Here is a 27,922-nt window from a genome sequence, read left to right on the forward strand (position 1 = left end):
TTTGAACTATATAAGAGCGATTTTGCATCGGTTGCTAGCATAGAGGTTCGTCGAAAGTGTACGCACCGCAAACGTAGCTGCTTTGAGATTTTATATGTTGTAAAAGGGCAAATAAACATGCCATTAATCCACTGCTAATTTATTAATATATGTGCGATAAATTGCATAATATAAATGCGTAGCGCACCTTATGCGTCGCGTAAGGTGTCTCTTCACTTTTGGCGAACACGTACGCTAGACAAATGTAAATTTGAAGTCTTATTATACCGTAAAATACCATTTATATTATTTTAACTTTAGCCTTTTTAGTTGCCGCATTGGTCCCTTACATCATTCGTAACTTTGGCATTGTCTTATTGGTCCATATTATGTACTAAACTTAAATTATGTCATGCCCCCTATCGCCACATTATTCGAGCGGTTTGTTGCGGAATCATCAGCATTTGTACCAGTTATGTAACACGCAACAAGAACCAAAATTGGTTCGAAGATCGTTCGCTAATGTGACGCAAGTTTTACCTAATCTTACTCTAGAAGTGAATATGTTATACATAGATTAGTAAAGATACTTCGCCGCCTTGAAATTGAATGAAGCCACAAACGGTTTATTTCAGTTAGTTCTTTTTTGAATTCGTGACAAATAAAAACATTTTTAGAGAACATTTACGAATAAATAACTAATACTGCGTAATTTACGTAATAAATAAATACTTATTTCAAATATTTTAAGGACATTTTAGCACGGAGACGTGGCAAAACTTTTTTACGCAACTATTTCAGTTCTCAAAACTGGGTACATTTTCTTGTTAGGAGTGAGTAATCTTTACTAATCTATGATGTTATAAAGTGACAGCACTATCGCATTCACAGCCTCGATATCCAAACGTAATTTCTGATATTGTCTTTAACGTATCAAACTTCCTGAATAAATATAATATGAATAGATTTCTTTTAATTTACTATATGCTAGTACAAGACATGTCATGAAGTACGCTCACATTCGCACAAATCTAATTCATTCGTACTACAAAAATATCTTCAAGCCGTTTGCTATAACTATTTCTACTCCACCTTAAATAACTTGATTATAACATACCACCAATAAAATTCATATGTCGGAAATAGGTACTTAGTTAGAGTCCGAAGCAAGGAACTTCGCAAGTTAACTGATTTGTCATAATGTAATAATAAACTGGTAGATATCCACTGCGTAAAATAACAAAAACAAATGATTACTTTAACAAATAAAGTTGTTTCTTATAGTTAGTAATCGATTACATTTAACCAGTAAATCCGTGAATAGTTCTCGACACGTCGACTGTAAGTATACCAGATTTCATAAAATTTTATTAATTATTTGTGTAAATAATGCATTTATTGTACATATTTAATAGAAAAAGATTGTATAAAACTAATAAAAATTAACTAATAACGTGTCGTACGCTGTTCATAAAATTATGTCAAGGAATTATAGTTCAGAACTAACGGCTAATATGCATGGACCCAAATATGTAAGATCAAAGTTTTACTACCATTCCTAATACTAAATTGGAAATTGTACATTAATCTCCAAGCTACATTTCCATTGCGCAAGTATTTACTAGGTTGCATAAACTGACGTCAGTAATACACTTTCATATAGATATCACGATGAGCACTGTTTCTTTGGACTTCGATTAATATAAGTTATTTAAATAGAGATAAATGCGACATCGCATAACACGAAGATACTTGCGTAAAGGAAACATTATTAAGACTAGTCTAAAGGCGCTTTCAAACTACACTGTTCGAGTCGGATGGCTACCGCATGGCAGGCGGACGGTTGTCGTACTGCTGTCGTTGTTTTTCATTAAAAAAACAAGGTACGTGGTAATCACATTGCTGTGACAGCCTACTATGTGCACGGAGAGATGAATGCATCAAGTCATTTCGTATTGGAAGATATAATCGCCCGTACAGCACGACAATCGTGCAATCCGACTCAAAGAGTCTTAAATTGAAAGCGTCCCTGTACGATGGGTCTATGTCTCCTTCTTGACGAAGCCGTAGCTGTTCCAGTTGTGGATGTGTGGGAGGATGTCATTGATGACCGGGTACCAATCAGCACCGGAGTAGTTGATGGCGTCCAGCTCGCCGCCGTAGTCAGCGGGCAGGTGGCTCGGCTCCAGGTGCTTGTGGAGTGACGACATCTTCGAACCGTGGAAGAAGATCTGAAATATAGAAATAATGTTTTATGTAATGCGTGTGACGAATTGAAGATAGATAAAAATGGATTGTATTACAAAAATCTCTCTTATTCGGTTGGTAAATGAATTACATATTTAGTTAATGGAAATTATTCATACGACAAAGATAATACACTTGATAAAATATGCATAATCTCTGGAAATTTATTGGATTGTGATACTATTTGCTTGATAGAGAAATTATTCGATAACAGTAACTTATGTCTGATACCACCAGCAAGTTTACTTCCTTTAACAACATACGCACAATTATTTTTTTCTGTTGTTTGTTTAATATTCATTATAATGTTCATCATCATCATTTCAGTTTCATAGTTACAATCAACGTTAATAGTCTTATATAAAAAGAGGTCTTCAGTTTACCGTGGCTCTATCATGCTCAGAATTCTTTCGACAGTTCTGTTATACAACTTAATAATGGCTTAGGTTATTGCATATAACAAACATTGCGCTGTTTTTGCATATTACATGCTCTAGTGGTAGAACTCCTCTGTGATTCAACTCCGGCGGCACCACCGCCACATCTATGTTTTCCTATTAACAGCAGAGTTGTCGTGTTATGATTTGAAGGGTAAGGGAGACGTAGATTTCCAAGGCCAACTTAGTCCTCAGGAGTAGTGGCGGATCTTTGGTCGATGGGAACCTGGTCTTGTTTGCGGTTGAATGCAGATTTCTGCTGCTTCTATATTATATATAAGACCTAGTATAATAAGATTTTTAGGAGAGCACCGAAAAGTTTACATAACATACCCTGGTCTTAAGTTTCTCCCTGATGAAAGGCTTGAACATGTTCCACACGACATTGAAGACCATGGGCTGCTTGACGAAGTGCACCTCTTTTAGCCGGAGCGGCATGGCGTCCTGGATGAACGTTAGGAGCCGCTTCGAGAACGCTGGCGTGAGACCCATCGTCTAGAAGAAGAAACGTGATATGTTAAAAATGAAAATAAGCGTTGACTTATTACGTGATCCATTCTGGTTTCATCGAATTATATATGCTGTTGTAGGTGTGTAGTGTTCGGTGTGACGTATTTAATTTCATTAATCAATTATCTTAAGTTCTTCGTGATTCAGGAGTTATTCCAGCCCTAGTAAATTATTCCGAATTTACAAAATGTAGAAACACTTCAAGAAGTAATTATGTATTCTAAATTTGTTTATTTTTGTCTTCATCTCGAATCGAGTTCGATGGTTAATTTTTCTTGCATATATAGGTATAGGTACTTTTTATTTTAATATTATAATAACCAATGTTCTTCAAAAGTAAGTAATTGTGGAAGATTTACAATATTGCTATTTTACTAATCACTTGTTTATCGTGGCTGTATTAATCTTAGCTAAAGCTTGTTACTTATGATAAATAATATAATTAATATGAGTATCTCTGAATGTACCTATTTCAATATCAGTGTTCCGTATACAGGATATTTACGTTGATAAACAGCATAGCGACCACTTTAGCTCTGAGTAATAATAATGTTATTGTTTTTGCGTTAACAATAATAAGTAAATATTTTTGCCATCCATGGTATGTCCAGATTATGATGATTCCGGTAAGGCGTTCATTCACTTAAAAAAAATGCCTGTAACGTCACAGTTCGAATTGAACATAAAATTAGTGAGGAGAACAGAGCATTATAGAACCAGTAATAGATAGATAGAACCAGTAGTAGATACTATTTGTAACATTGCAGTGAAGAGAGAGAATTCAATTATTATATTACAAGCGAATACTCATTAGTTAGAGAGCCAGTATTGTATCGTAATGCCCAAAATCGAATCGTAGATTATTACATTACATTAAATTATTATTACATAGTAGATTATTACATTACATTATTAGTATTTTATTACATTACAAGCAAATGTTTTCTATGAGATAGCGCCCTTGAGTACGCTTATAAATTTTCGAATCCGGACAAATTGAAGTCTGAAGACTTTTCATAATGTTCTTCAAAATGTGTATTATTTACTAACGCTTACTTTTTCAGTGTTATTCCCTTCTCACTCTCTCTGTGAAAGGACTAGTGCCGAATAGGGGAACAGTAATAGGTTAATGAAAGATAATATAATACAAATAGATTCCACATGACGAAACAAACAACACGCACGAGTGGCTTGATTTGTTTATATTGATGTGTGTGACATTCGCGCGCCGCTGTACACTCATTGAAAATACTATACACTTTTATACACACACATATATAGAAAATTGTGTTTTACTAATAATATTAAGCGTATGTTTATTGTTGCAGAAGTTTCGAATTACTTCCTATTGTAGCGTTATAGACAAGTACCTGTTTATACTATTACTAGCTGACCCAACAAACGTTGTGCTGCCATATAAATAAAAAATGTTAAGGGTAAAAAACCCTTATCACTTAGGAGTATGAAAAATAGATAGTAGCCGAATCTCAAACCTACTGAACATGCATATAAAATTTGGTGAAAATCGGTAAAGCCGTTTCGGACGCGTACGGTAACTAACATTGCGACACGAGAATTTTATACATAAGATTGCTTAGGTTGTAACATTTAATTAAATATTTGTAGTTTATTCAAACAAATATGTATATTTTTTAAACAAAATAAAATCGTAAAGAATTGACGTTTTTTTCTTTAAGCATAATGTTATGCCTAATAACGATTGTAAGTGTAACGATGGTAGATGTTCAGCGGACGATGTAAGAGATAAGTAACAAGACCCAATTGTGGCGCACCACAAATGTCAATACCAAAAATAAAAAGGTAAAAACCCTTATCACTTAGGAGTACGAAAAACAGATAGTAGCCGATTCTCAAACCTACTGAACATGCATATAAAATTTGGTGAAAATCAGTAAAGCCGTTTCGGACGCGTACGGTAACTAACAGCGACACGAGAATTTTATATATAAAATTGCTTAGTTTGTAACATTTAATTAAAATATTTGTAGTTTATTCAACCAAATATGTATATTTTTTAAACAAAATAAAATCGTAAAGAATTGATGTTTATTCTTTAAGCATAATGTTATTATGCCTAATAACGATTGTAAATGTGGTAGATGTTCATAACGATGTAAGAGATAAGTAACAAGACCCAATTGTGGCGCACCACAAATGTCAATACCAAAGATCGACTGAGAAAAAAGATAAATGTACCTACTATATGATGTTTTATTTATAATATTTTAAATAAAATGAGTTTGTGTGAGCGAAATTAGTGCGAGCAATGAATTATTGAATATTCGGAAAAGAAAAACTGTATTCTCCATTAGTCAGGTGTAATATATTAGGTAGCGTGGATTAAATAGCATTAATTCTATTTTCCACGTCAAAGAAAGTTAACGCATATACATTCTATAGAAATTAGTTCAACAAACATATTTAAAAAAAGGAATTTTTGTCCCAGAAATAATTACAGAGTACATCCCTATATTCAGGTACTTAAACAATTTTTTTAGACACGCAATAATACATACATACATAGCGTCATACGAGTAGTACAAATACAAATAGGTTGCATATGCATTACCTCTATATAATATGCTAATTATGAGTATGGGTATAAGATAAAGTATTTGCCCGACAACAGTGTTTATCCGTTTGTCGTCGTCCTTACCCGGCAAGGAAAACCCACTTCCTTTCACGCGGCGGACAAAGAACGGATGTTTGATTAAAATATTGATATTCCATATATGGACTATATGTTGAAAATCTTAACATTTACTTAAAATAATAACAAAACAATCCCAAAAAGTCTCTACTTATCTAATTCCTTTAAATACGCATTTTTTCCGTTTTACTACCATTTAAATATTTTTTCCAAAAATTTAAATAAAAACGTTTTATGGTCGATAAATTTTATAGGTCGGTCAACTGCAATGGCATAACTGTTAAACATATTCCAGCAGTATTTGGGTTATTGTGGTCTAAATTGAAGGGTACGAAAGAAATCGTCAATTGATTTTAGGAGTTCCTTACATATTATATTCTACTCGTATGATCTGCACTAGTAAATAATTTGCTCTAACCTTGTTGCTATAACACATCTAATGATGTCAGAAGCGAAAGGGATTCAAGAGATGTATCCTATAAACAATTAATCGAGTTATACTTCTCCGGAATAAGTAATCGGATGTACGAGTACAACCTCGTACGTGATGCCCCTTGAGCTGAAACCCTGAGCTCTGCGTTTTCCTGCCATTTCAACGCATAAATCGATTATGATAAGTTCTTTCAGAAAATTCTTTGTTTGTTTAGAAAATACTTGAAACGAAAACAAGGAACTAGAAACAATCGATGTAATTATATCGATAATGCTCAATAACAATGACGGGTACGTGAGCTGCATATAAATTCGTAAATTTTCGTCAATTCTATTTCGATCAAGTTCGTTTGCGATCTAACAGACGTGCTTGACCTCAAAGGTCATTATTCGAATGCTATGGTACAATCGACTCAACTATTTTATAGGAAGTGAGCTTCCGTACACAAAAGGAAGGAAATCACTTATTTAGAAATCAAGTATTGAATAAAATTTACGTGAGCATTGAACATGTACACTGTACTACGGCACATGTCTAGTATATTTTGTAGTTATATTAATGTGATAGAATAATGACAGAAAGGTTAATTATGGACATGGTGGCTCAGATAATTTTATTATAATTAATATCTTTTTAATACATAAAAGTTCAACTATATTATATTATATAACGATATAACATGAATTATGGTAAAAAATGCCGTGATTAAAAATCAACAGGCACTTACTAGGGACCTACTTATGTACCTACAATATATTGAAATATAGAAATATGCGTGTATGTTGCGTAAACACAAAAAAATATGGAATGAATACTTCATATAAATTATGCAACAATTTCACCCAATTGTAGAGATACGCTCTTATCTTAACAATTTTAATAGCTATTTAATACCAAAGAACAATGCGTCGATAAGGCAAGGTTATTCATTATCAGAGATCCTGGTAGGATCATAGAATGAATTACAAAACACGCGTTACTTATGTGTTAATACTAGCAGACCGGCTATTGGCTACGATCGCTTGAGTAATTGGTAGTTTATCGTTTATTAATACTCTATCTATCCAAATTTTGACAATTTCTAGTGTGAAGTAATTTTATTGTCGATCTTTGGTAATTATAACAATGGATAGATTGATTTTTAATAATGCTCGTTAGTAATAAAGTATTGGTTCACGCGACTATCAAAAATGTATGACTATTTAGTAGCTTATGTATCTATACAGACGTGTAGACAATCGACGTTCTAAGATGTTTTTAATAAAAATAAACGTGTTCCGTTCATCAGCCGGTCAACAACAGTTTGGACGCCCGAACGGCAGCGGCTTACGCAACTTGTCAGTAGTTTCAGCAACAAAATAATAACCTTAGAACCTGTCGCTCAATTGATAGCAAATGGATGGTTTGTTTAAAACAGCGTTATATTTTGTAACGACGCACAAAACGTTGATAAAATGAGACAATGGAAAGAGCAGACTTTGTACGTTTTTATACAAATGTCTGTGTACATTACTACACTTTGTACTACCTAAATAGGTACTATAGGGACTTGTGAATCATTGTCCAAAGTACAGTGGCATATGCATTTGTTATAACAAAGAATGTTTTTATTCTTTAGGCAAAATAATCATACGTTCAACGCATAAACTTTAATAACAAAAGGTGTATTATTATTATTATATAGTGCCTTGCTCGCTGTAAAACCTTCTAAGGTTTCAAAACACATAAATATTAATCTATTGTGTCATGCGGATCATCTTGACATATTATAATTAACGCTATATAATGACAATTTATCAAAGTCTATTCTTAATTTAAAATTGCAATTAGATATTTTCCCACATTCATTATTATAGTCTTTCTTACTAATTATGGTGTCAAAACAAAAATGAAAATGAAAAATACTATTATTAAACAAAAAATGCCTAATTTGTTGAGATGCAAATAACCATCTTTATTGTTTCATTGTATAATTTTCTATGTACGATTTCTTTTGAGATTATTTTATAGCAGTAGCTCGATATTAAGTTAATATTATTAATTGTACGTTTACAAATGTTTTATAGTTGTAAATAGAAAATTTACAAAAGATACATAATGTGCGGAAACGGTATTTATATTGACACATTGGCTATCGATTTAGCTTTCATGTTGTGTACGATCAAAGTGAAAGTAATCAATACAGTGATATTAACCAGTATGTTGTATTATAACAGTTACTTCAATAGATAAAGATCATGTTATGATCGCTAAATCTATAAAACATTGAGTTTATTTGATTCTTTCGAACTAGAAATAATGTCTCTACATCAGTTCGATTCCTGTAAAAGTTTTAAACCTAGCACTAATTGCCTATTGTCGTAAAATTATTGTCTTTGATATTAATAATATAAATATAATATAAAATAAATAATATAACGCATAAAGAAATCAGTGCTTACAGTAACAGACTACATTATGCCTAAAATTGTCACGCTGGGTCAGGCAAGCGTTGATAAAAATGCAAATTCAAATTAGTCAGCAAAAATCGCTTCTCCCAAATGATTCCTTGTATTTACGCACACAAACTCAAGCATAATACAAATAAGCATAGTACAAATACATGCATAAATTGCGCCGACGCACATCTTTAATTATCTTTACGTAGTATATTCAACCACGTGGAATCAAGAGCTACATTAATTTTCAGTAATTTACAGTTACAAATACAATTATCCTACATATTTGTTTATTTTTTACTTATCACGCGTCCAATTAGAGTAACATACATTCAGTAAACAAAGAATGAAAGATTGGAAGTGTACTAAAATAATAATTAGGAGCGTGATTTGCTCTCAAATAATTGTGTTAAAAACAATGAATAAAGGGTCAAAGACGTTTATTTCTTTGTATTAAAACTAGAACAAATTTATTCCGAATTGCTCAAGATTTTTATTTCTAGTCCAATAATAATATTTTGTTATTAATTTTTTTTTTCATTATATTGTCCATTGTTATGTTTCATGCATTTTTACTTATTTTTTAAATGTATGGTGTAAATATCGATGTAAACATCTCTAATTTGTTATGTCTTGAATATTAATTTTGGTATAAGTAAGAAACTTATATACGTATAACTAATAACAGTAATAACTATGATCATGATTTGAAAAATCAACATTGTAATCTATGTTTTGGATTACTTTACTGAAATCTCTAACCAAAAAGTTCGGCTACGTTTTTGTTTTGATTTCTAAATCTCTAAAGGGTTAGGGTTCAGTATCATCAACAAAATGCTCCTTGACATAATTATAGAGCTCGAGTTTCATAATAGGTTTAGTAAGTTGTGCATACGGCTTCGAAGAAGATAATCAGACCCTTTGGTAATATATACACATAATGTATGTAATATGTATATGTCTCCTTCAAGTCAGTGTCATATCATACACATGTCTCGCCAAACGCAAATACTTATAAGGTAATGCTGAGTTGTGGTCCTTGTTAAGAAATTGATCACGCATTCCAAATACTTCAAAGTTTAATGATCCTTGGGCCTTGGTCGATAGAACATTAAATGTACTTGGTTAATAATACATATTTAATTATTTTTTATTGCGTAATATATACAGCCGATTCGACCTAATTGCTGCTGCCATGGGCGCCGCCAGGATTATTTTCAGGGGGTGCAAACCTATTTATCGCTGACGAATACGTAATTCTTGTTTGTTCTTGGCAAGCTTTTTTTTCATTGGCATAATATTACGTATGTGGATACATACACATTTCACTGATTGTTTGATCCTGACGGCCTTTTTTTTCGCTATTAAATACTCATCTTAGACTTTTCTTCGCCTAAGTACGAGTACTTTTCCGACCAGGGGCATCAACGGCTACTGCTAGCGCCCAAGGTTGCTGCTCATCATACCTAACCTCTATTTCAATTAAACAGGTCGGCAGTTATAACGGATACTATTACAATCCCACTATGTCTCAGCATTAGTATACTTTTACTATAATTACGCTTAATTTAAGAATATTTCACAGAAATCTACATAAAATTGGGTTTTATTATAGTTATATAATATAGCCGTTGCAATCGGTAGCCACAATTAGACGTTATGCAAGTTAAAGTATTTCTCGACTCATTGAACTATCCGCATAGCCCAGTTACGAGTAGATAAATTTCTATCTTTCGCCGCTTCTTCTCCATAGCGAAACACCTTCCGAAGCTTGTTGACGTTCAAATGAGTTCTACGAGTATATGAATCAAATTTGAATAAATGATATTTAAATTTGAATTAAATGGAAGTTAGTTTGTAAATTAACTTGTATTAATTTGTTACTTAATATTATAAAATACTTTGGAAACCATTTTGTCTTACCTGGCTGTATATTTGCACGCCTTAAAGGCAAAATAAGAGAATACTATACTTTGTCTTATCACCCATTTTACCTTATTTAGCAAATAATCATTATTATTATAATTAACGTTCATAAAAATTGATATTACTGACCTGGGACCATCCCATGTTGTGGAAGTCCATCAGGACGACGGTGCCGCGGACCTGGGACTCCGGCTCCAGCATCGCGGCCTCGTGGATCAAGTAGAACAGCCTGAACAACTGGTCCGCGTTCACTTTCTTGGGGTCCCATGTACCTTTAACATTATTATTGGTTCTAAAAATTGTGAAATCATGTTATTGATAATTGGTGAGGATTTACACGTATATTCATATTAAAAAGGTGTATCGGAGATGTAATACAAAATAAAAAGAAATATATATATACCGGCCGAATTGATAAAATGCGCAAAGATATAAAGTATATAATAAAGCGAATAATAAAAACCCCTATTTATATAAAAGGTTAAGTGCAAATACAGTGGTTATGTGGTTAGGAGTTGTGATAAGGATGCCATTCAATAGATCTGATTTGGGAGTCAACCACCTTTCAAAGGGACCGATAGAATCATGCGTAACAACGTTCCCACGCACATTATTTTTGTCAGCCCAACTACAAGTGACATTAGACCAATGTGGTTCCAATTGTTTCATTTTTCGATTGTTTTAATAATTACCAACACAAACTAAAGGGGTAACACAAACTTCATCTTACACAATAATGTCCATAAATAAAATTTAAATTATTAATAATATTACACTATAATGTATTATTTTAAAATAGCACTATTTTTAATAGAATGTGGAATGCTTGATTATCCCTAGATAGGATTAAACTACTATCTGAAGTCGATCTCAGATTGTGAGGATAAGTTGATATAAGCCAGAAATAGACAAATTAAAACGCCTTATTTAAAAGATGTGCATACAACGTTTTTGCTTGATTTCATTATGATTCATTTTATACCAGATTACCCATTATCTTATTTTCTTCATGTTTTCTAAAGATTAAAACCTAGTGATAAGAGAATCGCAATATTTGTTTCCTTAAAGTCTATCTGAGATTGTTCCGAGAAGTAAACATGTACGTTGCGATATTTGCTACAGTATGTGCATTATTGCATTCTGTATTTTATACAGTTATTTAGCCACGCATAAATAAATATATGTTGTATTAAATTATATATTCGTATTTCTTATTAAATACCTCTTAAGTGTAATATATTCTAAACTTTGATTATTAATAATCAATCTATCTATTGCTTACCAAAGATTTACGTTTAACAATTTCTTAATACGAAAAAATGAAATTTTGATCTTTGTGATTTGATCTCTTACAGAAAAAAAATGGAAAGATCCATTATTAATAACTATAAAATATGAAAATAGCAGCAAAGTATATGGCATGTAAAGATATATAAAAGGAGGTCTATATAGGCAATTTAAAGGTATATCGTAATTTAAGTCATTGCAATACCAACTGGAGGTTTAAATTACACTTGAATTGAGAAGGGCTTTTCGCAACAACAATCAAAGCATTTTTTGTTAATAAACTTGCTTAACCTGAGACATTTAATTTTGATCGTATTAAACATTACTTAGTGATATATTTGCGTAATAAAATAATAATTTCTAAGACATATGTTGGTATGCTATAAATATAATGTTTGAAAGGTGATAGAGCCAGCATGATTCGTCAAACTCGATACTCCAATTTTATTGAAATATTTTTATACTTTCCTATATTTGATTATACACGCTATATTAAATAATTATTTACGTATATATGTTCTTTATTTTTTCATTATGATTATAATGCAGCTACTTCAATCCACAAACACCAAGTTCCCTACTATAAAACACCAATAAAAATTAAGTACGTCTCTTAAATCATATAATGAAAGCTTAAAAAAAACTGAAAAAGCTATGACTGCTTACCTCCAACACTGACGATTAGCACTCTTCTGCCCTTATGGTCACGGCCCTTTAGTACATTGACCACTTTGTGATCCATGAAAGCCACCTTCTCATGTTCAGGAAGCAGGTTATCCAGAAGTGATGCATTGTCACGTCGGAACTCAGCTATGCGTCGCATCTATTGACAAAACACGTTATTTATAAATAAATATTATTTTTTAACAAGGAAATGAACGGAAGAGGAACTGTAATCTACTAAAACATATTATGAATTCTTTAGTAGCTACAATAGCAATGATTAACACCTGATAATTAGTGTAGATATGAAACTGAATACCGCCTTGAAAGATAGGTACGTATGCGAAATACACCCTTACTTCACAAAGAAACGTAAAATTAAAATTTATAAATGTATATGTACTCGTAGCTTCTCTTGATACAATTTTAAAGGTGGATAGTTTTTGTATTAGCTCTCATTATATAGTATAGCAATGATGGCCTAGTGGTTAAGAAACTCGGCCTCTCGATCGAGGGGTCCGAGGTTCAAATCCCAGCCACGCACCTCTGATTTTTCAAAAATTGTGTGCGTATTAGAAATTAATTATCACTTGCTAAACGGTGAAGGAAAACATCGTGAGAAAACCTGCATACCTGAGAGATTTATAAAAAAAAATCTCAAAGGTATGTAAAGTCTACCAATACGCACTTGGCCAGCGCGGTGGACTATGGCCTAATCCTTCTCATCATGAGAGGAGACCCGTGCCCAGCAGTGGGACATTATTGGGTTGTTGATGATGATGATGATGATCATTATACAATCTAGTTAATGTAAGTAAGTAATCATTACCTGCCCAGACGAATATGTTATAAAGAAATTCCAAATGCTGACCATTAACTACCCAATTATAAGTTAAAATATTTGGTGGCTCTTAACATTGCAACATTAATCTACACACTACAAACCGCAAAATGAGGTCGTACTATGACCCTCGCAAGGTACTATTTTATTACACTAAAGTACCAAACAATAACACGCTAAAACATCTTCAAACATTTTTTAAGACCTTCACATATTTTATCTATTTCATTCGCATGTCTCTAAGATCTGATTGCTACATGATTACAATCAAAATTGCATCCTTTAGCGAAATTACGACACCGCTGTGTTTTGCTGTGTTACCAAACTTTACCTACATAGGATATATTTCTCATTGAAAGTATAGCACTCAAAATAATATGACAAGCAGTAATTTTATGTATACCCTAGTTTTATGAACTCAGGCCTCTCACGCCGGGAATCAGGGGTTCAAATACCAGCACCTCTGATTTTTCAAAGATATGTGCGTACTAGAAATTGATTATCGCATGCTTCAATGATCACAGAAATCATCGTAAGAAACTACATGCCTAAGAGATCTTTAAAAAAAAACTCAATGCGTTAAAAGTCTACTAATTCGTGCTTAGCTACCAGTACTGTACCAGTACCAGCTACTGTACCTAATTCAAAACTATAGACACTTTGAGAACCTGTGCTTAGCGGTGGGATACTAATGGATTATTGATCTCGAAAAGATTAAGTTAAATTAACCGCACCGTATGTTTAAGAAAATTGTATGAATAAAAACGATTTCCGTTTCATCGCGCAATCATAAATTGTTATCATAACATAAGAGCAGTTTACATTTGCCGACAAAACATAATAGACATCATTTCCATGCTGCTTTCGATAATGTGGAATCTGACTAACAATACTATCATGAAAAGTATTGTGAGTAATTTATGGCACGAAGCACAAAGGGCAACTTAGGTAAACGGAGTTTGTCTGTCATGTAAATGGCATTATTTCCGGTTGATTTATAGTCTGTGATCGTCAGCTAAGTGAGGTGAACAATTGAAGGACATCGCCGGTTAAATAAAAACCGCTAAACTTCAAAATAGTTGGCACGATGTTTGCGCATTAATACATCGCATCGAAGATCGTGTTTTTGCAAAACATAGGCATTAAGTAAACGGAAAATCGTTAAAAAAAATTAAATAGGGCAGTACATAATTAAAAGCAAGTTATTCAGTACAGATTTTCCTTTCCCGAAATATCAGCGGTACAAATATATAAAATACTTTTACAAAAATTATCAAGATGAATGATACACTACAAAATATAGGATATAGGAAATATAGGATCTTTAAGCTTGTCTTAGTATGTCTACTAATTGAGGACACTTGACCTATACAACTCTCAGTTTGAGAGACAAGAGCCCAACAGGACCAACGCTTATACGCGCAGAGAGAGAGCAAATAATAACCAGTTAATAAGCACATTTCGTGAAGCTACAATTGCTTAAAAATATTCAAACAGACTTACTCTTATTACGAACAAAGATATTACGTTAAAACGTAAAATCTTGACCTTCATTAGAGGCTGGTTTGTTGTATAATTACATTACGTTTGCCGTATTCAAACGGCGCGGCATGAATTAGTGATTGCACAAGTAACAGAGTGCGGGTTAACGACTGGTTGCAAATATACAGTCGAGCACGTACACTCACCCATGTTCTAGCAGACCGAGAACGGCTTGCCTAATCCTAATTTTGTTATTAAATTTAATAGTGTTGGCAACTCTGTATCGCTGAGAGCAACACTTGATCTTAGGTTTTGTTAACAATTACTTCAAATTCCCGCTGCAAGATGAAGTTTAAGTTTAAGTATTCCAAAAAGTTTTCATTTTTTTTACGTTGAGGTTTTTTCTTTATCATGAACAATAGTTTACAAAGTTTGCAACAACCTAGGTGTGTTTGATATTCCATATGAGTGCAAAATGACTAATGCCGTGACTAAAGTAAAGTAACTAAATACTTAATGCAAAACAATCCTGCAAAGTAACTACAAAATTTAAAGAAACTACAAGTTATTTTTATAATTAAAGCTTCCTTTATTACCTATTTCGTTTACTAGAGCTCCAGTACTACAAGTTTTATAACGGTAAAACATGAGCTTTGATTAAGTGGCAGTTTAATCAGAATAGATACTTACTAATCAAATAAAAATGTAAGTATCTATTCTGATTAAACTTCTGTATTACTGCTGTAATACATTAGTAATACAGAAGAGAATATTCTCTTCTGTTTACTAACATTCTAGAACTGTTTCTATCACCAGCATCTCTTTATCAGTTTCTTATCACTTTGTTTATGAATCAATGCATTTCTATACAATTGGACAGTATTATCATTGCATCAATATCAAAAATATACTTTCATACGGTACACTTGAAAAGATTTATTATAGAATAATAACAAGATAAGGATTGACATTTGTTTTTGTCACATCACTAGGCATAATTTGAACCGAACTTCGTTGAACTGTGTTTGTCAACGCCCCTTAGTGATAATCAATCTTAACCATTTTATGCCTACTAAAGTTCAAAATTTCAAATTTATCTAGGCAATAATAGTCAAATTTCGAACGCTATAATAAGAAATGATGTATTATTATGATACTGGCGCTATTCCAAGAACTAAGTTAATCAAAAAAGTATTTGTAAAGATCGTAAAACGGTATAAAGAGATTTAGATTTGGGGGTAACATGAAAAGTACTTTAGATGGCGTTTCCATTGTTCTACACTCAAGTTATTGACAGATCCATTTCTAATGTTGTTTGCCCGGATACCGGATCCCGACCCTTATCAGGCAAACGTCGGTCAACTGTTATCAAAACAAGATAACTCCACTAACAGATAACATTATGTACTAAGATATTAATAAAACCTATTAACAAGCATATCGCGTATTTGTTAACATTCTGTAATTAGAATTAATCATTTTTCAGTATAAAGTACAAGGTCTAACATTTGTGTGTGTAAAACATCATATCACTATTGGGCAAATGCTACGCTATTACAGTAATTAATTTATTAATAATCGTCATCAATTAAGGATAAAATACTTTGACGATTAACTTTATATAAACCTGTTTAAACTTTTGACTTTAAGGGTGCGATTTAAAAGCTGTACTTTTTTGATAGTAATATGAGTAGAAACGTTTTGATTTTTATTTTTTATCTCTATTTTCATATTTATAATATAAAGTGTGTTTTAAGTGGAAAGTAATTATCTTATCATATAATATTAGTAAATACATTTTAGAAAAGCAGGAAAATATTATAGAGCACGTTATACAACGCGTTCGGTTTGCCTTTTGTTCTTGCGATTATTTTATCTCGTAAGTAGTTTGAAATATAAATTCAATTAATTTCCATAATAAGTTGTTAAATACTTAGATTTAAATCTAAAACGCCTAAACGCTTTCTACACTCACAGCCCCACACTAGGATTTCCTGTTTCGTGGGTGTCGTGGACACACACGAAGACGAATACACAAACACCCAGACCCAGAAAAGGTATCTAAATTCATCACTCATATACCTGTCTGGCCGGGGATCCAACCCGGAACTCTTTTCGCGTCAGACCGGTATGGTGACTGCTCTGCCACTCGGGTCGTCAAACAAAATAAAGCTAGAGTAAACCTAGTCGCACAACAAACAAATGTAAAAATTACACGTGTATATCTAAGGCCGTCCCTATAAATCAATGCCGGGACAGCAATGAGACCTTGAGAAGTTGTTTTCTCCAACATTTTATAATGCGAATCGGTACAGTATTGCAAATTTTCCGTGATACAACAAATGCCGCTTATTAGACGCTACATTAATTATGCAAACAGGTGCGTCGCGGGTCGCGATGCGGTTTACCAATGACCGTAACTTTCGTCAATGTGTTGATGTTAAATGTTGACTTTAACCCTTTCTTTTTACGACGATTTTGTTTTATTTATTCGAAATAAATCATACGTTTTTTTTACTTAAATTTTTATTGTTTCTCTGTGGGGTTGGTGTTGGTTTCAATATCGGGTTAATTAGTGCGTCGTAGGAACGGGAATGGGTACACTGCGACTAAAATCTTCCCTTTATTTATAATATAATTATGTAATTTCGCTTGTGAGCTTCATTAATGAGAAAAATTCCGATAATCCCGCTCGATCCACTTATTTTTTTATATTCTACTATTGGGTTATACATCTGTTTTGATTGGTGAGAGAGGTCATAAAAATTGTGAATTACTTTAAGCATTAGGGGGTTGGGGAATCATTTAAGTATAATAATTAATTTTATCGAAACTTAATTACATAAGATATATGTCCACATATTGTTTATTGAATTGGTTAAACTTTTTTATTTAGTGAATTCAAAGACAATATCTATAATTTAAACCAATTGATCGATTTATCGCCTGATAAATACAATAAAAATGAACTGAACATTATACCTTTAAGCCGACTTACCAGGTCTTAGTTTCAATGACGCAATGGACGATTCAAAGTATTTTTTTAATATATTTTAGTTGAAATAAGCCATAATTACTTTGTACTAGGAAATAGGTGTATCGTAATATCCTTTATACGGGCGATAGCGCAAACAAGAAAAGGGATAAAGTTCAAATGTTATTCACGTCCGCTGATGTCACGCTTAGATGATACGTTATCTGTGGCGATATGCAACGAACTTTGACATTGTCCCATTAGCCTATCTCGTATTTCCTAACGTCCAACATTAAGCTTATTTATAATAAGATCGTTATGCAACAAACAAACGGGCATGGAATATATTGTAACACACATTATAACTACTTTTAAAAATTATATTAAAAAAATACAAATATTTTCGTCGTCGCTAGCTGCAAGTTTTTAATAAAATTAGTTTTACCATGGAGTTTTACTCACACTTCTTATAAATCTTTCCTGAATTTTCGTGGGAATATATTTCTTTTGTTTCGCGATCATTTACGTTCGATTCAATCTATCATCGTTTAATTGTCATACGAACAGGTACTTACTATAAGTATTTAAATATCATTATATGATTTAACATATTTTAATTATAGTTGTCTTAATTTAGAGGGAGTGGAGATTAGCTTAAAATAAGGGATATGTTAGAATAAGTAGCACGTATGTTTTAAGTGCTCACAGCTTTACATGTAACCGAGAGTGACCGATTATGCAACGTGCTTCGGTCGGAAGTTAGATGTTATACCGCTAATAGGTAAACTTTATGCGCACTTTGATGCTTCGCACGACACGTCAAGCAATTTGTCCCCGTTTATAAAATCATTAGATAGTCTTCAATACTTGCCCGGAGGCTTTAGGAGCGGTGTGGAAACATCGGATAGGGACCAGCCACTCGAAAGCGAAGCACCGTGGTATCCGTGGTGGAGTATGCTTTGTCTTTCTCAATTTTAAGGGAGAGTCTTATCTAGCAAAGCGTCACATATCTAAATAAGAATAGGTATTACAGAAACAAATATGATTTTGACATTTTAAAAACTTATTTGCCTTTTTGTAATCTCAGAACAATTTTTTCCTAAACATATTCAATGCCAAAACCAAACAAAGCCGAGAAACCCTGGGAAGCATGGTGTGTAGGACAGCATACGGTCGAAAGAATGTAGAGACAAATAGAGTCACCACGCTCGGAGGACTCCAGTTGTATTACGTAGGAGATCCCGGAAACCTCCACATAGCGCCAAGAACGGCCACCGAGGACGTTTAACAGGGTAAAAATCTCCATACCAATCATAGCATAGGTAGCATCAAATAACCTACCTTTGGAATGAAAAGCTTCCTTATGAAGATTTCCCTTGGGCCACAAAGAAAAGGTACCACGTAAGCAAAGCCGCGCAAGAAAGCTAGTTAGTTACTCATCATTGTAGGTCATGTTAATAAAATACGATTTAGCTGCAAATAGATAAAAGAATTAAAAATAAAAGGTTATTATTACATTTAATTACGAGAACGTAAGCGATCAGTTTAGGTACAGTAATTCTTCACTCAGATAGCAATTCGCTATCGGTCATGTCAATAATAAAGATTAACAAACAATCGACATCTGTAAGGTTGGTTATTGACCTTTGGGCTCTGAGTAAGTAAATACCTAGTTTCTTTTCGCATGTGGACTCATTTAGTGTCTATAATTACTATTTTTATGCATACTAAGAAATTTGGCGTGTTAAAGTGGGTTTAGATAGTCGTAGAGCAATAAATATATCTTTATCTTTATTTATCTCTTTACAAAGCTCAGGTTCTAGGCATAGATTAATAAAAATTACTCACTCCTAACAAGAAAATGTACCCAGTTTTGAGAATTGAAATAGTTGCGTAAAAAAGTTTTGCCACGTCTCCGTGTTAAAATGTCCCTAAAATATTTGAAATATTTATTTATTTATTACGTAAATTACGCAGTATTAGTTATTTATTCGTAAATTTTCTCTAAAAATGTTTTTATTTGTCAATAATTCAAAAAAAGAACTTCTTAAATAAGCCGTTTGTGGCTTCATTCAATTTCAAGGCGGCGAAGTATCTTTACTAATCTATGGTTCTAGGTTACATTAATGTTTTGTAAGAGTCTGAAGACCGTACTAGGATAACCTGTATGACAGTGAGTCGCAGAAAATCATTAATTAAAATAGTCTTAACTCAAAACTACTATTTAAATTATGTGTTAAGTAGATCACACTGTCACACATAAGTAGGCCATTATGTAGATAACAATTTATTTCTTTGTTACCACAGATCAAAGGATAATATTATTTATACAGTAAGGTTCCTGTATAAATAATATTTATACAGGAATTTTTACATAAGTATGTATATGTACATATACTACATATTTAGCACACAGAATTATGTGTATGTATGGAAACACTCATTACTATGCTCTCTTAAATATTTTTACCAAGACTCTTAGATTTGCAACTAAGTTTTCCGTCATAGCAACACAGTTTTAAACCTTAAAGCCTGTGATTTGTACCTATCTCGTGCTGATTACCAATAACTAGTAAGCTGGGTACTTCAAGAGAAAATTTCAAATCCGGTGCAAGTACGAGTCACTAATAAGTAAGTACGCACCATCGAAAATATACTGTATCTACCTTAGACCGATCTCTCTTAGACTATCTCGTTTTACATTTATGTATTTTACATTTTAGATACAAAATATACGATGGGAATTATCTAACTCTGCACTTACTGCTTATATACATATAAATTGTACATTAGATTTGTCAGTGATTACTTCGTTGGTGCAACTATTAAAAAATAAATAAATAAACAACTGTTTCAACTTTTTTTGAAAATTTAGCCAAAATAACCCTAAGTGTACGCGAACGAAGGCGCGGGCAAAGCTATTAGTCCCATAATAATAGGATTATCTAACGATACGAAACGCAATCGCTTCTCCTAATTGTTATTATATATTGCTTAAACATCATTATACAGTGCTTTGAGTTGCGCAAGTGTTTGCCACTGCGATTGCTGACTGGCGAGATAACGGAATAGACACTTATTGTTAATTGCTATTAAATTTATCAATAAATACTTTATATTTGCCTAGGTTTCACTTTTTCGGGTTTGCCTTTTACTCATTACAAGCCCACTATTGGGTAAAAGTCCCTTAAAGTGGGAATGGTCATAGTCCAACACACGGAGACTTAACAATTTTAAGATTTTTTATAAAACTTTCAAGCAAGCTTACGATATTTTTTTACCGTTAAAATAAGTAAGAATTTTATCATCATATGCACATAACTTAGAATAATCTAAGGTCTGAGATTCAAACCTCGTACCCTCAGATTGCGAGGCCGGATTCGCAAAACACTGGGCTTTTACTGTCATTTTCTATTTAAGAATCTGAAATATCTGTAATCTTCATCATGTAGGACCATAAGTAGTTAATTAACCAAAGAGTGAAATCTGTCTTTAAAAAGACTGTAGTCCTATTTCCATTGGTGGCAAACAATATGACAATGATCATCTATTACGTATGCCTCGTAAAACTAACTTATTTATTCGAAATATTTTAATTCTAAACACATACAGACCTACCTTTTGACAGATAAATGAGCTAAAAACCGATATCGTTCAAAGTATATTCATTATTTATTTCTTTATTTTTAAGGATACTTTGATGTGATCACGTACAGGTATAAAATATAAAGATACTCTACATTTTTGTTTCTGAAACAAAGGAGAACAAAGGGAACTTACCAGGGCCATAGCGCTCTCAGGGTACCACTTGCAAGGCCGCAAGAAGATTGTGAGTAGTTCATCATCATCGCCGTAGTACAAGTCTTTGTTTTCCTTCATAAGTTCTCTTAGCCTCTCTAAAGCTTCTCGAACTCTCTCCGGTGTCTCTCGAAGTTCTTTCTCGGCTAACGCCTTTGTCTCCGGTAACAACTCCACACCCCGTTCGATCCTGAAGTCGCTCGAACTCATCTTTGTTCACGTAATCTGTAAACAAACAGGGAAAATGAATAAAAAGATACAATATGTTAATGCAGCCAAGTGTTGTTGCTTTTGTGTCGTTCAGTTCTTTGTTACAATTACAAAATACGAACGCCTAATTATACTGAGTAGGTAACCGCTGAAACAATGAATAATAAACAAAGATAATTCACGTTATTTCTACGTCTTAACTAAATAATTGGAAAAGTATTTACTTAATAGTTAATTGTATCTATATATTGTGGGTTATGTTAACTATTTAATTATTGTTTTTAGTCAAGAATAAAAAGTGAAAATGGTGTATAAATGAAGATTTGAGAAGAATTTGAACACGTGAATAATAGATAGAATTGTTATGAAATTAGTTACACATATTTTAAAGTAAGATTTTTCAAAGTTATGTGCGTATTAGAAATTCATTATCACTTGCTAAACGGTGAAGGAAAACATCGTGAGGAAACCTGCATATTTGAGAGATTTATAAAAAAATATCTCAAAGGTATGTGAAGTCTAGCAATACGCCTTTGGACAGCGCGGTGGATTATGACCTAAATCCTTCTCATTATGAGAGGAGACCCGTACCCAGCAGTGGGACAGTAATTGGATGATGATGATGATAATTATTAAGTAATAATATATATAATTTAATAATGAAAAGGATTAATAAGAAATAAATAAAACCGAATTGATTTTAAATGGTCAATTACTATGCCCCATATAGGTAGGTACCTACTACACATGAAGACAATGGCGGTTGCGTGAAAATTTAAATCTACTTATTAAACGAAAAATATCTTGATGACTTGAAACGCTTCACATAATGCAGTCTATCATACGGATCATACTATGCCCTTGAAACTAGCTACAATGCTGGTGCTATCCAAATATAATGTACCTAGGTGTAATGATTATGCCACAGTTAAAACCTTTTTTTTTTGTTAACGAGGGGGAAACCTTCAAAAGGTACCCGGTGCCGTGGGAGTGACACGGGGTTATGTGGGACTCTTACCGCACTAAAACCCCCCCGGTGGCCGTCCTCGGCGCTGCGTAGAGGACTCCGGGATCTCCAACGGAACGCAACCGGAGTCCTCTTAGCGCTGTGCCCCGTCGGGCTCCGCCCAGGTGAGCTTGATGCTCACCACACCGTCTGGTGTGCACGACGGTATGCGACCACACATACCGCCGCCCTTCCCGGGGTCGCTGGCCGGGCGGTTTGAGCTCCCACTCTTGCCGTCCGCAACCCTTTTAGTCGCCTCTTACGACAGGCAGAGGATACCGTAGCCCTATTCTGGTCCCGGAACTACAGGGACAATCAGAGTACATTTAAGACTAAAGAGTAAAGTTCCCTTAATAACCACTTCATCCTGTACGCAACCGAATTATCTTTCATCGCTTACAGTGACTATCATCGACATCGATCTCGCAAACGACACCACGACACGACACCGCAACACAAGGTCACATCGGGTATTCCTTGCACGGCGCTCTCTATTTTGAATACTACTAGTCCTTACCTATCAGTAAACGACCTCTCAATGTGTAATCGAGACAGAATTAGGCAATTTATAAGCTTTTAAGTATTTTTTCTTTTTATAGTTTTCTATATCTATATTGTCTATTCTAATATTATAGGGGGATTTGAGTGTATGTTTGTATTGAATAGGCTCCGAAACTACTGGACAGATTTGAAAAAATCGTTTACCATTAAAATCCTTGATTATCTGTGATGATCATAGACTTCGATATTGTAATCAAATATCACCACAGGCTGCTGATACCATTTTGTACTCTAAGTATCGTCAATTCTCATATCGTAATTAAAGATAAGGACATAGACATGCCAGCCCACTGCACTTTAGTAAAATGCGGAAAATACTTATGCACTTTCGAACTTCGAAAAAACATATTTGAACCTTGAAACTCCAGTAATAGGATGAAGGGGAACCATAGGGCCTCATACAACTAGACTATCTCTGTTAAAGTATATCAACGATGAAATTAATCATTAACGTATTCAAGTAATTATTCACTCGATATATTAAGGACAACTGAGATACAGTAGGTCAGTAGTGTATACGACCTTACGTACCCAGGAACAGATACGAGTGGGTCTAGTTATCAATGGAGGTGACACGGAAAATTTTACAATAACAACTGAAGTCCTAGCGGCTGTTCATGTAAGTGTGTCAGGTGGCATTTTTATGAACCCAACTCTTTCCCTCGATCCAATATGCAAACAGTTGTCCTACAAAGAATCTCGCTCGTCTCGCAATCCATATTTTATGTATGTGTTGTCTTAAGATAGTATTTTAGGTATATGTTGTGTTAAGAGTGAACATGTAACTAAGTACAAAGCGTTTAGGATCAGCTAGTGCTTTAGCATCGAGAAGAAGAAAGAAAGGGGCAGAAGAAAGGAAAAGCTATTGTGTTCAGCTGTATGCAATTTGTTCTTTTTAACCAATAATTAATAAGAAATGCTTGTGACGTGTAACATATTTTAATCCTAAAACAGCTTTATAGTACTTTAACTAGTACTTTAACTAGCTTTTAAGCGCGATTTTGTAGCCTTTCTTTTAATTTTACGTTTTTCAGTTTTTATGTCCTACAAATCTAATTTTATGCGTGTTTAAGTAACTTATGTCCTCTCGGTCCAATTATAAAACGTCGGGAGAAATACCGCTCGCAACTTTATAATTTCAAACACTTATTGACTTTCGCTACACTTGACTAGTTTCTTATTTAGAGTACTAAGTCACTGATAATTTTATTTCATTTTGCAGCTCAGAACAAATTCATTTTTAATTAAAATTTATTTCAAACCAATTATAAAGCTTTAAGTACGACAAAGAAAACTCCGGTGGTATATACCTACCTACTCGTACATTACGACATAAACGTTTTTAGTAGGTTTTTATGAAATATGAAATAAGAAGAAATATGTGGTACCCACCTCTCATTATGCAAAATAAATCATGTTTAATTTACATAGGCAAATATAATAGCGTTAAAAACTGGCTTTATCAATAAAATCTATGTATACTGCGGATCGGATTTACATCAAATACTTATATCTATAAATCCTAACTTGACTAACAAGGTCGAATAGAAATGAGGAGGCATTTTTTTATAAAACTACAGTAGCAGAGGAGCATGCAGTCCACCTGATGGTAAGTACTTAGTGTCGCCCATAGACATCTGTAATCAACCCCAGATAAAATCAGAGTTCTACCATAGGTCGAACATATATGCATCGCTGCACCTGAGGTATAAGCTGGAATGCCTCTAAAAAGTACCCTTACAACACTGCTGTTATTAGGCAGAAATAGGTGTGGCGGTGGTGCCCCGGAGTCGAACCACTAAGAGATCTACCACCTTTAAACTATAGTGGTCGTCTGGCCATTAATCTTTACGTATCTACATACCATTAGAACTCACGGATTTTGGATATCATTAAATATAATACTTCTATCTAATCTTATATATCCCGAGTTATGCACGATATAATATATCGTGGAAACTATTAATGTATTACGCTTGGTAACCATCCATTGAATGTGTGATTGCGGATAAAATTCAAATTCTCTGCATATGCATGAATGTATCGAAAGCATAATAGATTTATTGCATTTTATATGCACAACAAAATATTTATTGCTTTTGGAAGTCTAAATTCTTTCTTTGTATATTTTATGTGCTTATGTAATAACTTTTAATTCTTAACTTTGTGATTAAAATAATTAAACTTAAATTATTATTTTGTTTACTTATTTGTATATTTGTATCAATATGATTTTACGACTTGCACAATCTAAGTCTACAATAAATAATTATTTTGTTATCTGTAAGAATAAATACTGTATTCATATCAGCTATAAGCTTTCTCTTACTTACACACAACTTCACAATACTTTTAAGTAGTTAAAATGATTTAGGTAAAAACAATTACTCATACGTTTGTCATTATAACGATTACAACAAGACACATTTTTTGCTGATGCCATAATATTGTTTCTATAATATGAATATAATATTTCAATATGTACCATTTTTTATTTTAACTGTCAATTTGAAATCGGTTTATTTATCATTTCCAAATTATTAATCTACCTTCAATTTCACAATAGGATAAACATTCGATTCGAAATATTTAAGAAACTTTAAATCCTTACTAATATTAATAATTATATACATAGGTAACATAATATTTAGACAATAAGTATTACTTACTACATTATAACTCTCCAAAGACACTAACTCTGTTATTATTATTGTGGTATCCAATGTGATCATTTTGCATTATCCAAACGTCAAAATAGTTTTGATACCATTTTGTTATTCTTTAAAGAGGGTAGATATTGTTTATTAACATAAATGACATATAGGTACCACCATTGTTACCGCGGTTAATTTAAATATAAATAAAAGATAAACGAAGCCACTAACTTCTCGGAATATTTCATAAAAATTTTATAATAATAATTATAATAATTTATAATATTTTTAGATTATTGTGGATAAATCTTAGGGATAGAAATATCCACTACCAATAATCATTAAAGCAACCAATCCGATTCTAGTTGTGGAGATTGTGGACAGAAACTTGAGAAACCTTCCTCTAACATTAAAAATAAAAACCTTGTAACCACATTCTTCATAATAAAATAATATACATTGTAATACTTAAATATGTTATGGTTTGTGTTATGGAATATGCAATAATAAAGTGTATATAGGAAAAATCAGTTTACTCAACTCTACACGAGCCTTAGATTATATTACACTTGTGCCAATTAAGTAGCCGACTTGCACTTTTATCGATTTCCCGATTTAAAAATATTATCGTCTGTGAGTTGTGACGCAATCTTTGACATTCGGTACCGGGCTATCTTTGTTTTAATTTATATTGTACGTAGCAACCGTTTATAAGTGTAATGAAATCAGTTGCTATTTATTTATTATTTGACCGCTACTCAAATTAGGCACTTAACCACTGTCACAAGGGATTTTAAGAACACTGTAAGTTAACAGACAAAAATACTATTTTTCGATTGCCATTTAACACAAATTTAAAAGAATAACAAAGAAAATGATTACTAGTAAAATCAACAAAGTTTTTTTTGGGCCACTTATTATTCTTATTGCACTTAAACAAAAAACACAGCACGTGAAACAGTGAACCGATTTTAGAATTAAAATAATGAAAAGAAAAACAACAACAATTCTGAAATGCGCACTAACCTCACTCGCGCAGAAACTCGCGCGCCGGTGAAATCGACGAAGGGCGGGAAATCGATCGTGCAGCGTGAAAGGTACGAGCGAGTGTGCGCGCGCGCAGCCGCCGCAGCGTTATATACACACGTGATAACGCTTTGTGCGAGCCAGGCTAGCCTCCGCAACAAAAGGTCGCTAGAGGGGCGGAAATGCAGATAACGTTCACACATAAAATAAAGAAATCTCCTAACTTAACTGACGTTTCCCGATCGATAATAGCCATATCAGAAAAATCCTTTTGTTAGTCCACATGGATTTAAATAAATATTTTACAGTTCTTTCAATTTAATTTGTAGAGTCAGTTAAAAAAAAGATAGAAATAAAACGAATATACTCTACAAATATGTATGTTCGTTTCACAAATTTACAGGTTACAGGAAAGGTACCTATTGATCCTATAATTTTACCTAGTAGGTACAATGGATTCTTATATGCTATCATATACCCTTCCCATAATCACTACAAATTCTAAATACTTACAAAACAAATTGTGCCTCTGCCAAATTCATACACCCATCACCTTTGGCAGGCTATTGTTGAACGCAAGTCACGCAGGTCTCCCCTAATTAACGCCACTTGGATCGTTCTCGTGTAGTACCTGCTCTGCCCCCTTGATTTCCATTAGATCGTCCTTCCACCTAACCTAAACGCTTCTTTTAACTATGTGTCTATTAGAAATTCGTTTCCCTATTTTCTTATCCATTTAGGCGTTTCATTTTGTTACCAGTCAACGCTGAAATGCTTTG

The 27,922-nt window shown here is 33.2% G+C and overlaps 1 protein-coding gene across 2 annotated transcripts; it reads right to left on the bottom strand.

Annotated features, from left to right (window-relative positions):
* Positions 1-1,215: 1,215 nt before the first annotated feature.
* Positions 1,216-27,285, bottom strand: LOC140748159 (clavesin-1). Of its 2 annotated transcripts, none has more exons than XM_073080897.1 (6): positions 27,144-27,285; positions 21,669-21,911; positions 12,595-12,751; positions 10,771-10,913; positions 2,997-3,158; positions 1,216-2,210 (listed from the first exon to the last, which is right to left on the bottom strand). In XM_073080897.1, the coding sequence occupies exons 2-6, from the start codon at positions 21,894-21,896 to the stop codon at positions 2,022-2,024; spliced, it is 879 nt and encodes a 292-aa protein (XP_072936998.1). In that variant the 5' UTR covers positions 21,897-21,911; positions 27,144-27,285; the 3' UTR covers positions 1,216-2,021. The 2 variants fall into 2 exon arrangements, with proteins under 2 accessions (XP_072936998.1, XP_072936999.1); XM_073080898.1 differs by lacking the exon at positions 27,144-27,285 and adding an exon at positions 26,133-26,190.
* Between the last annotated feature and the right edge of the window lie 637 nt (positions 27,286-27,922).

The sequence above is a fragment of the Epargyreus clarus genome, unplaced genomic scaffold (genome assembly GCF_041222505.1).
Source record: "Epargyreus clarus isolate Ecla_fem2 unplaced genomic scaffold, WU_Ecla_fem_2.2 ptg000015l, whole genome shotgun sequence".
In the NCBI taxonomy this organism is placed as follows: Eukaryota; Metazoa; Arthropoda; class Insecta; order Lepidoptera; family Hesperiidae; genus Epargyreus; species Epargyreus clarus.

Bases quoted from the DNA above. Each gene is read 5' to 3' on its own strand.
- LOC140748159 (XM_073080897.1), bottom strand. From the start codon at position 21,896: ATGAGTTCGAGCGACTTCAGGATCGAACGGGGTGTGGAGTTGTTACCG. The intron at 10,914-12,594 runs GTAAGCAGTCAT...ATAATGTTAAAG, and splicing joins GCTAATCGTCAGTGTTGGAG to GTACATGGGACCCCAAGAAA. The intron at 2,211-2,996 runs GTATGTTATGTA...TCTATATTTCAG, and splicing joins GGGAGAAACTTAAGACCAGG to ATCTTCTTCCACGGTTCGAA.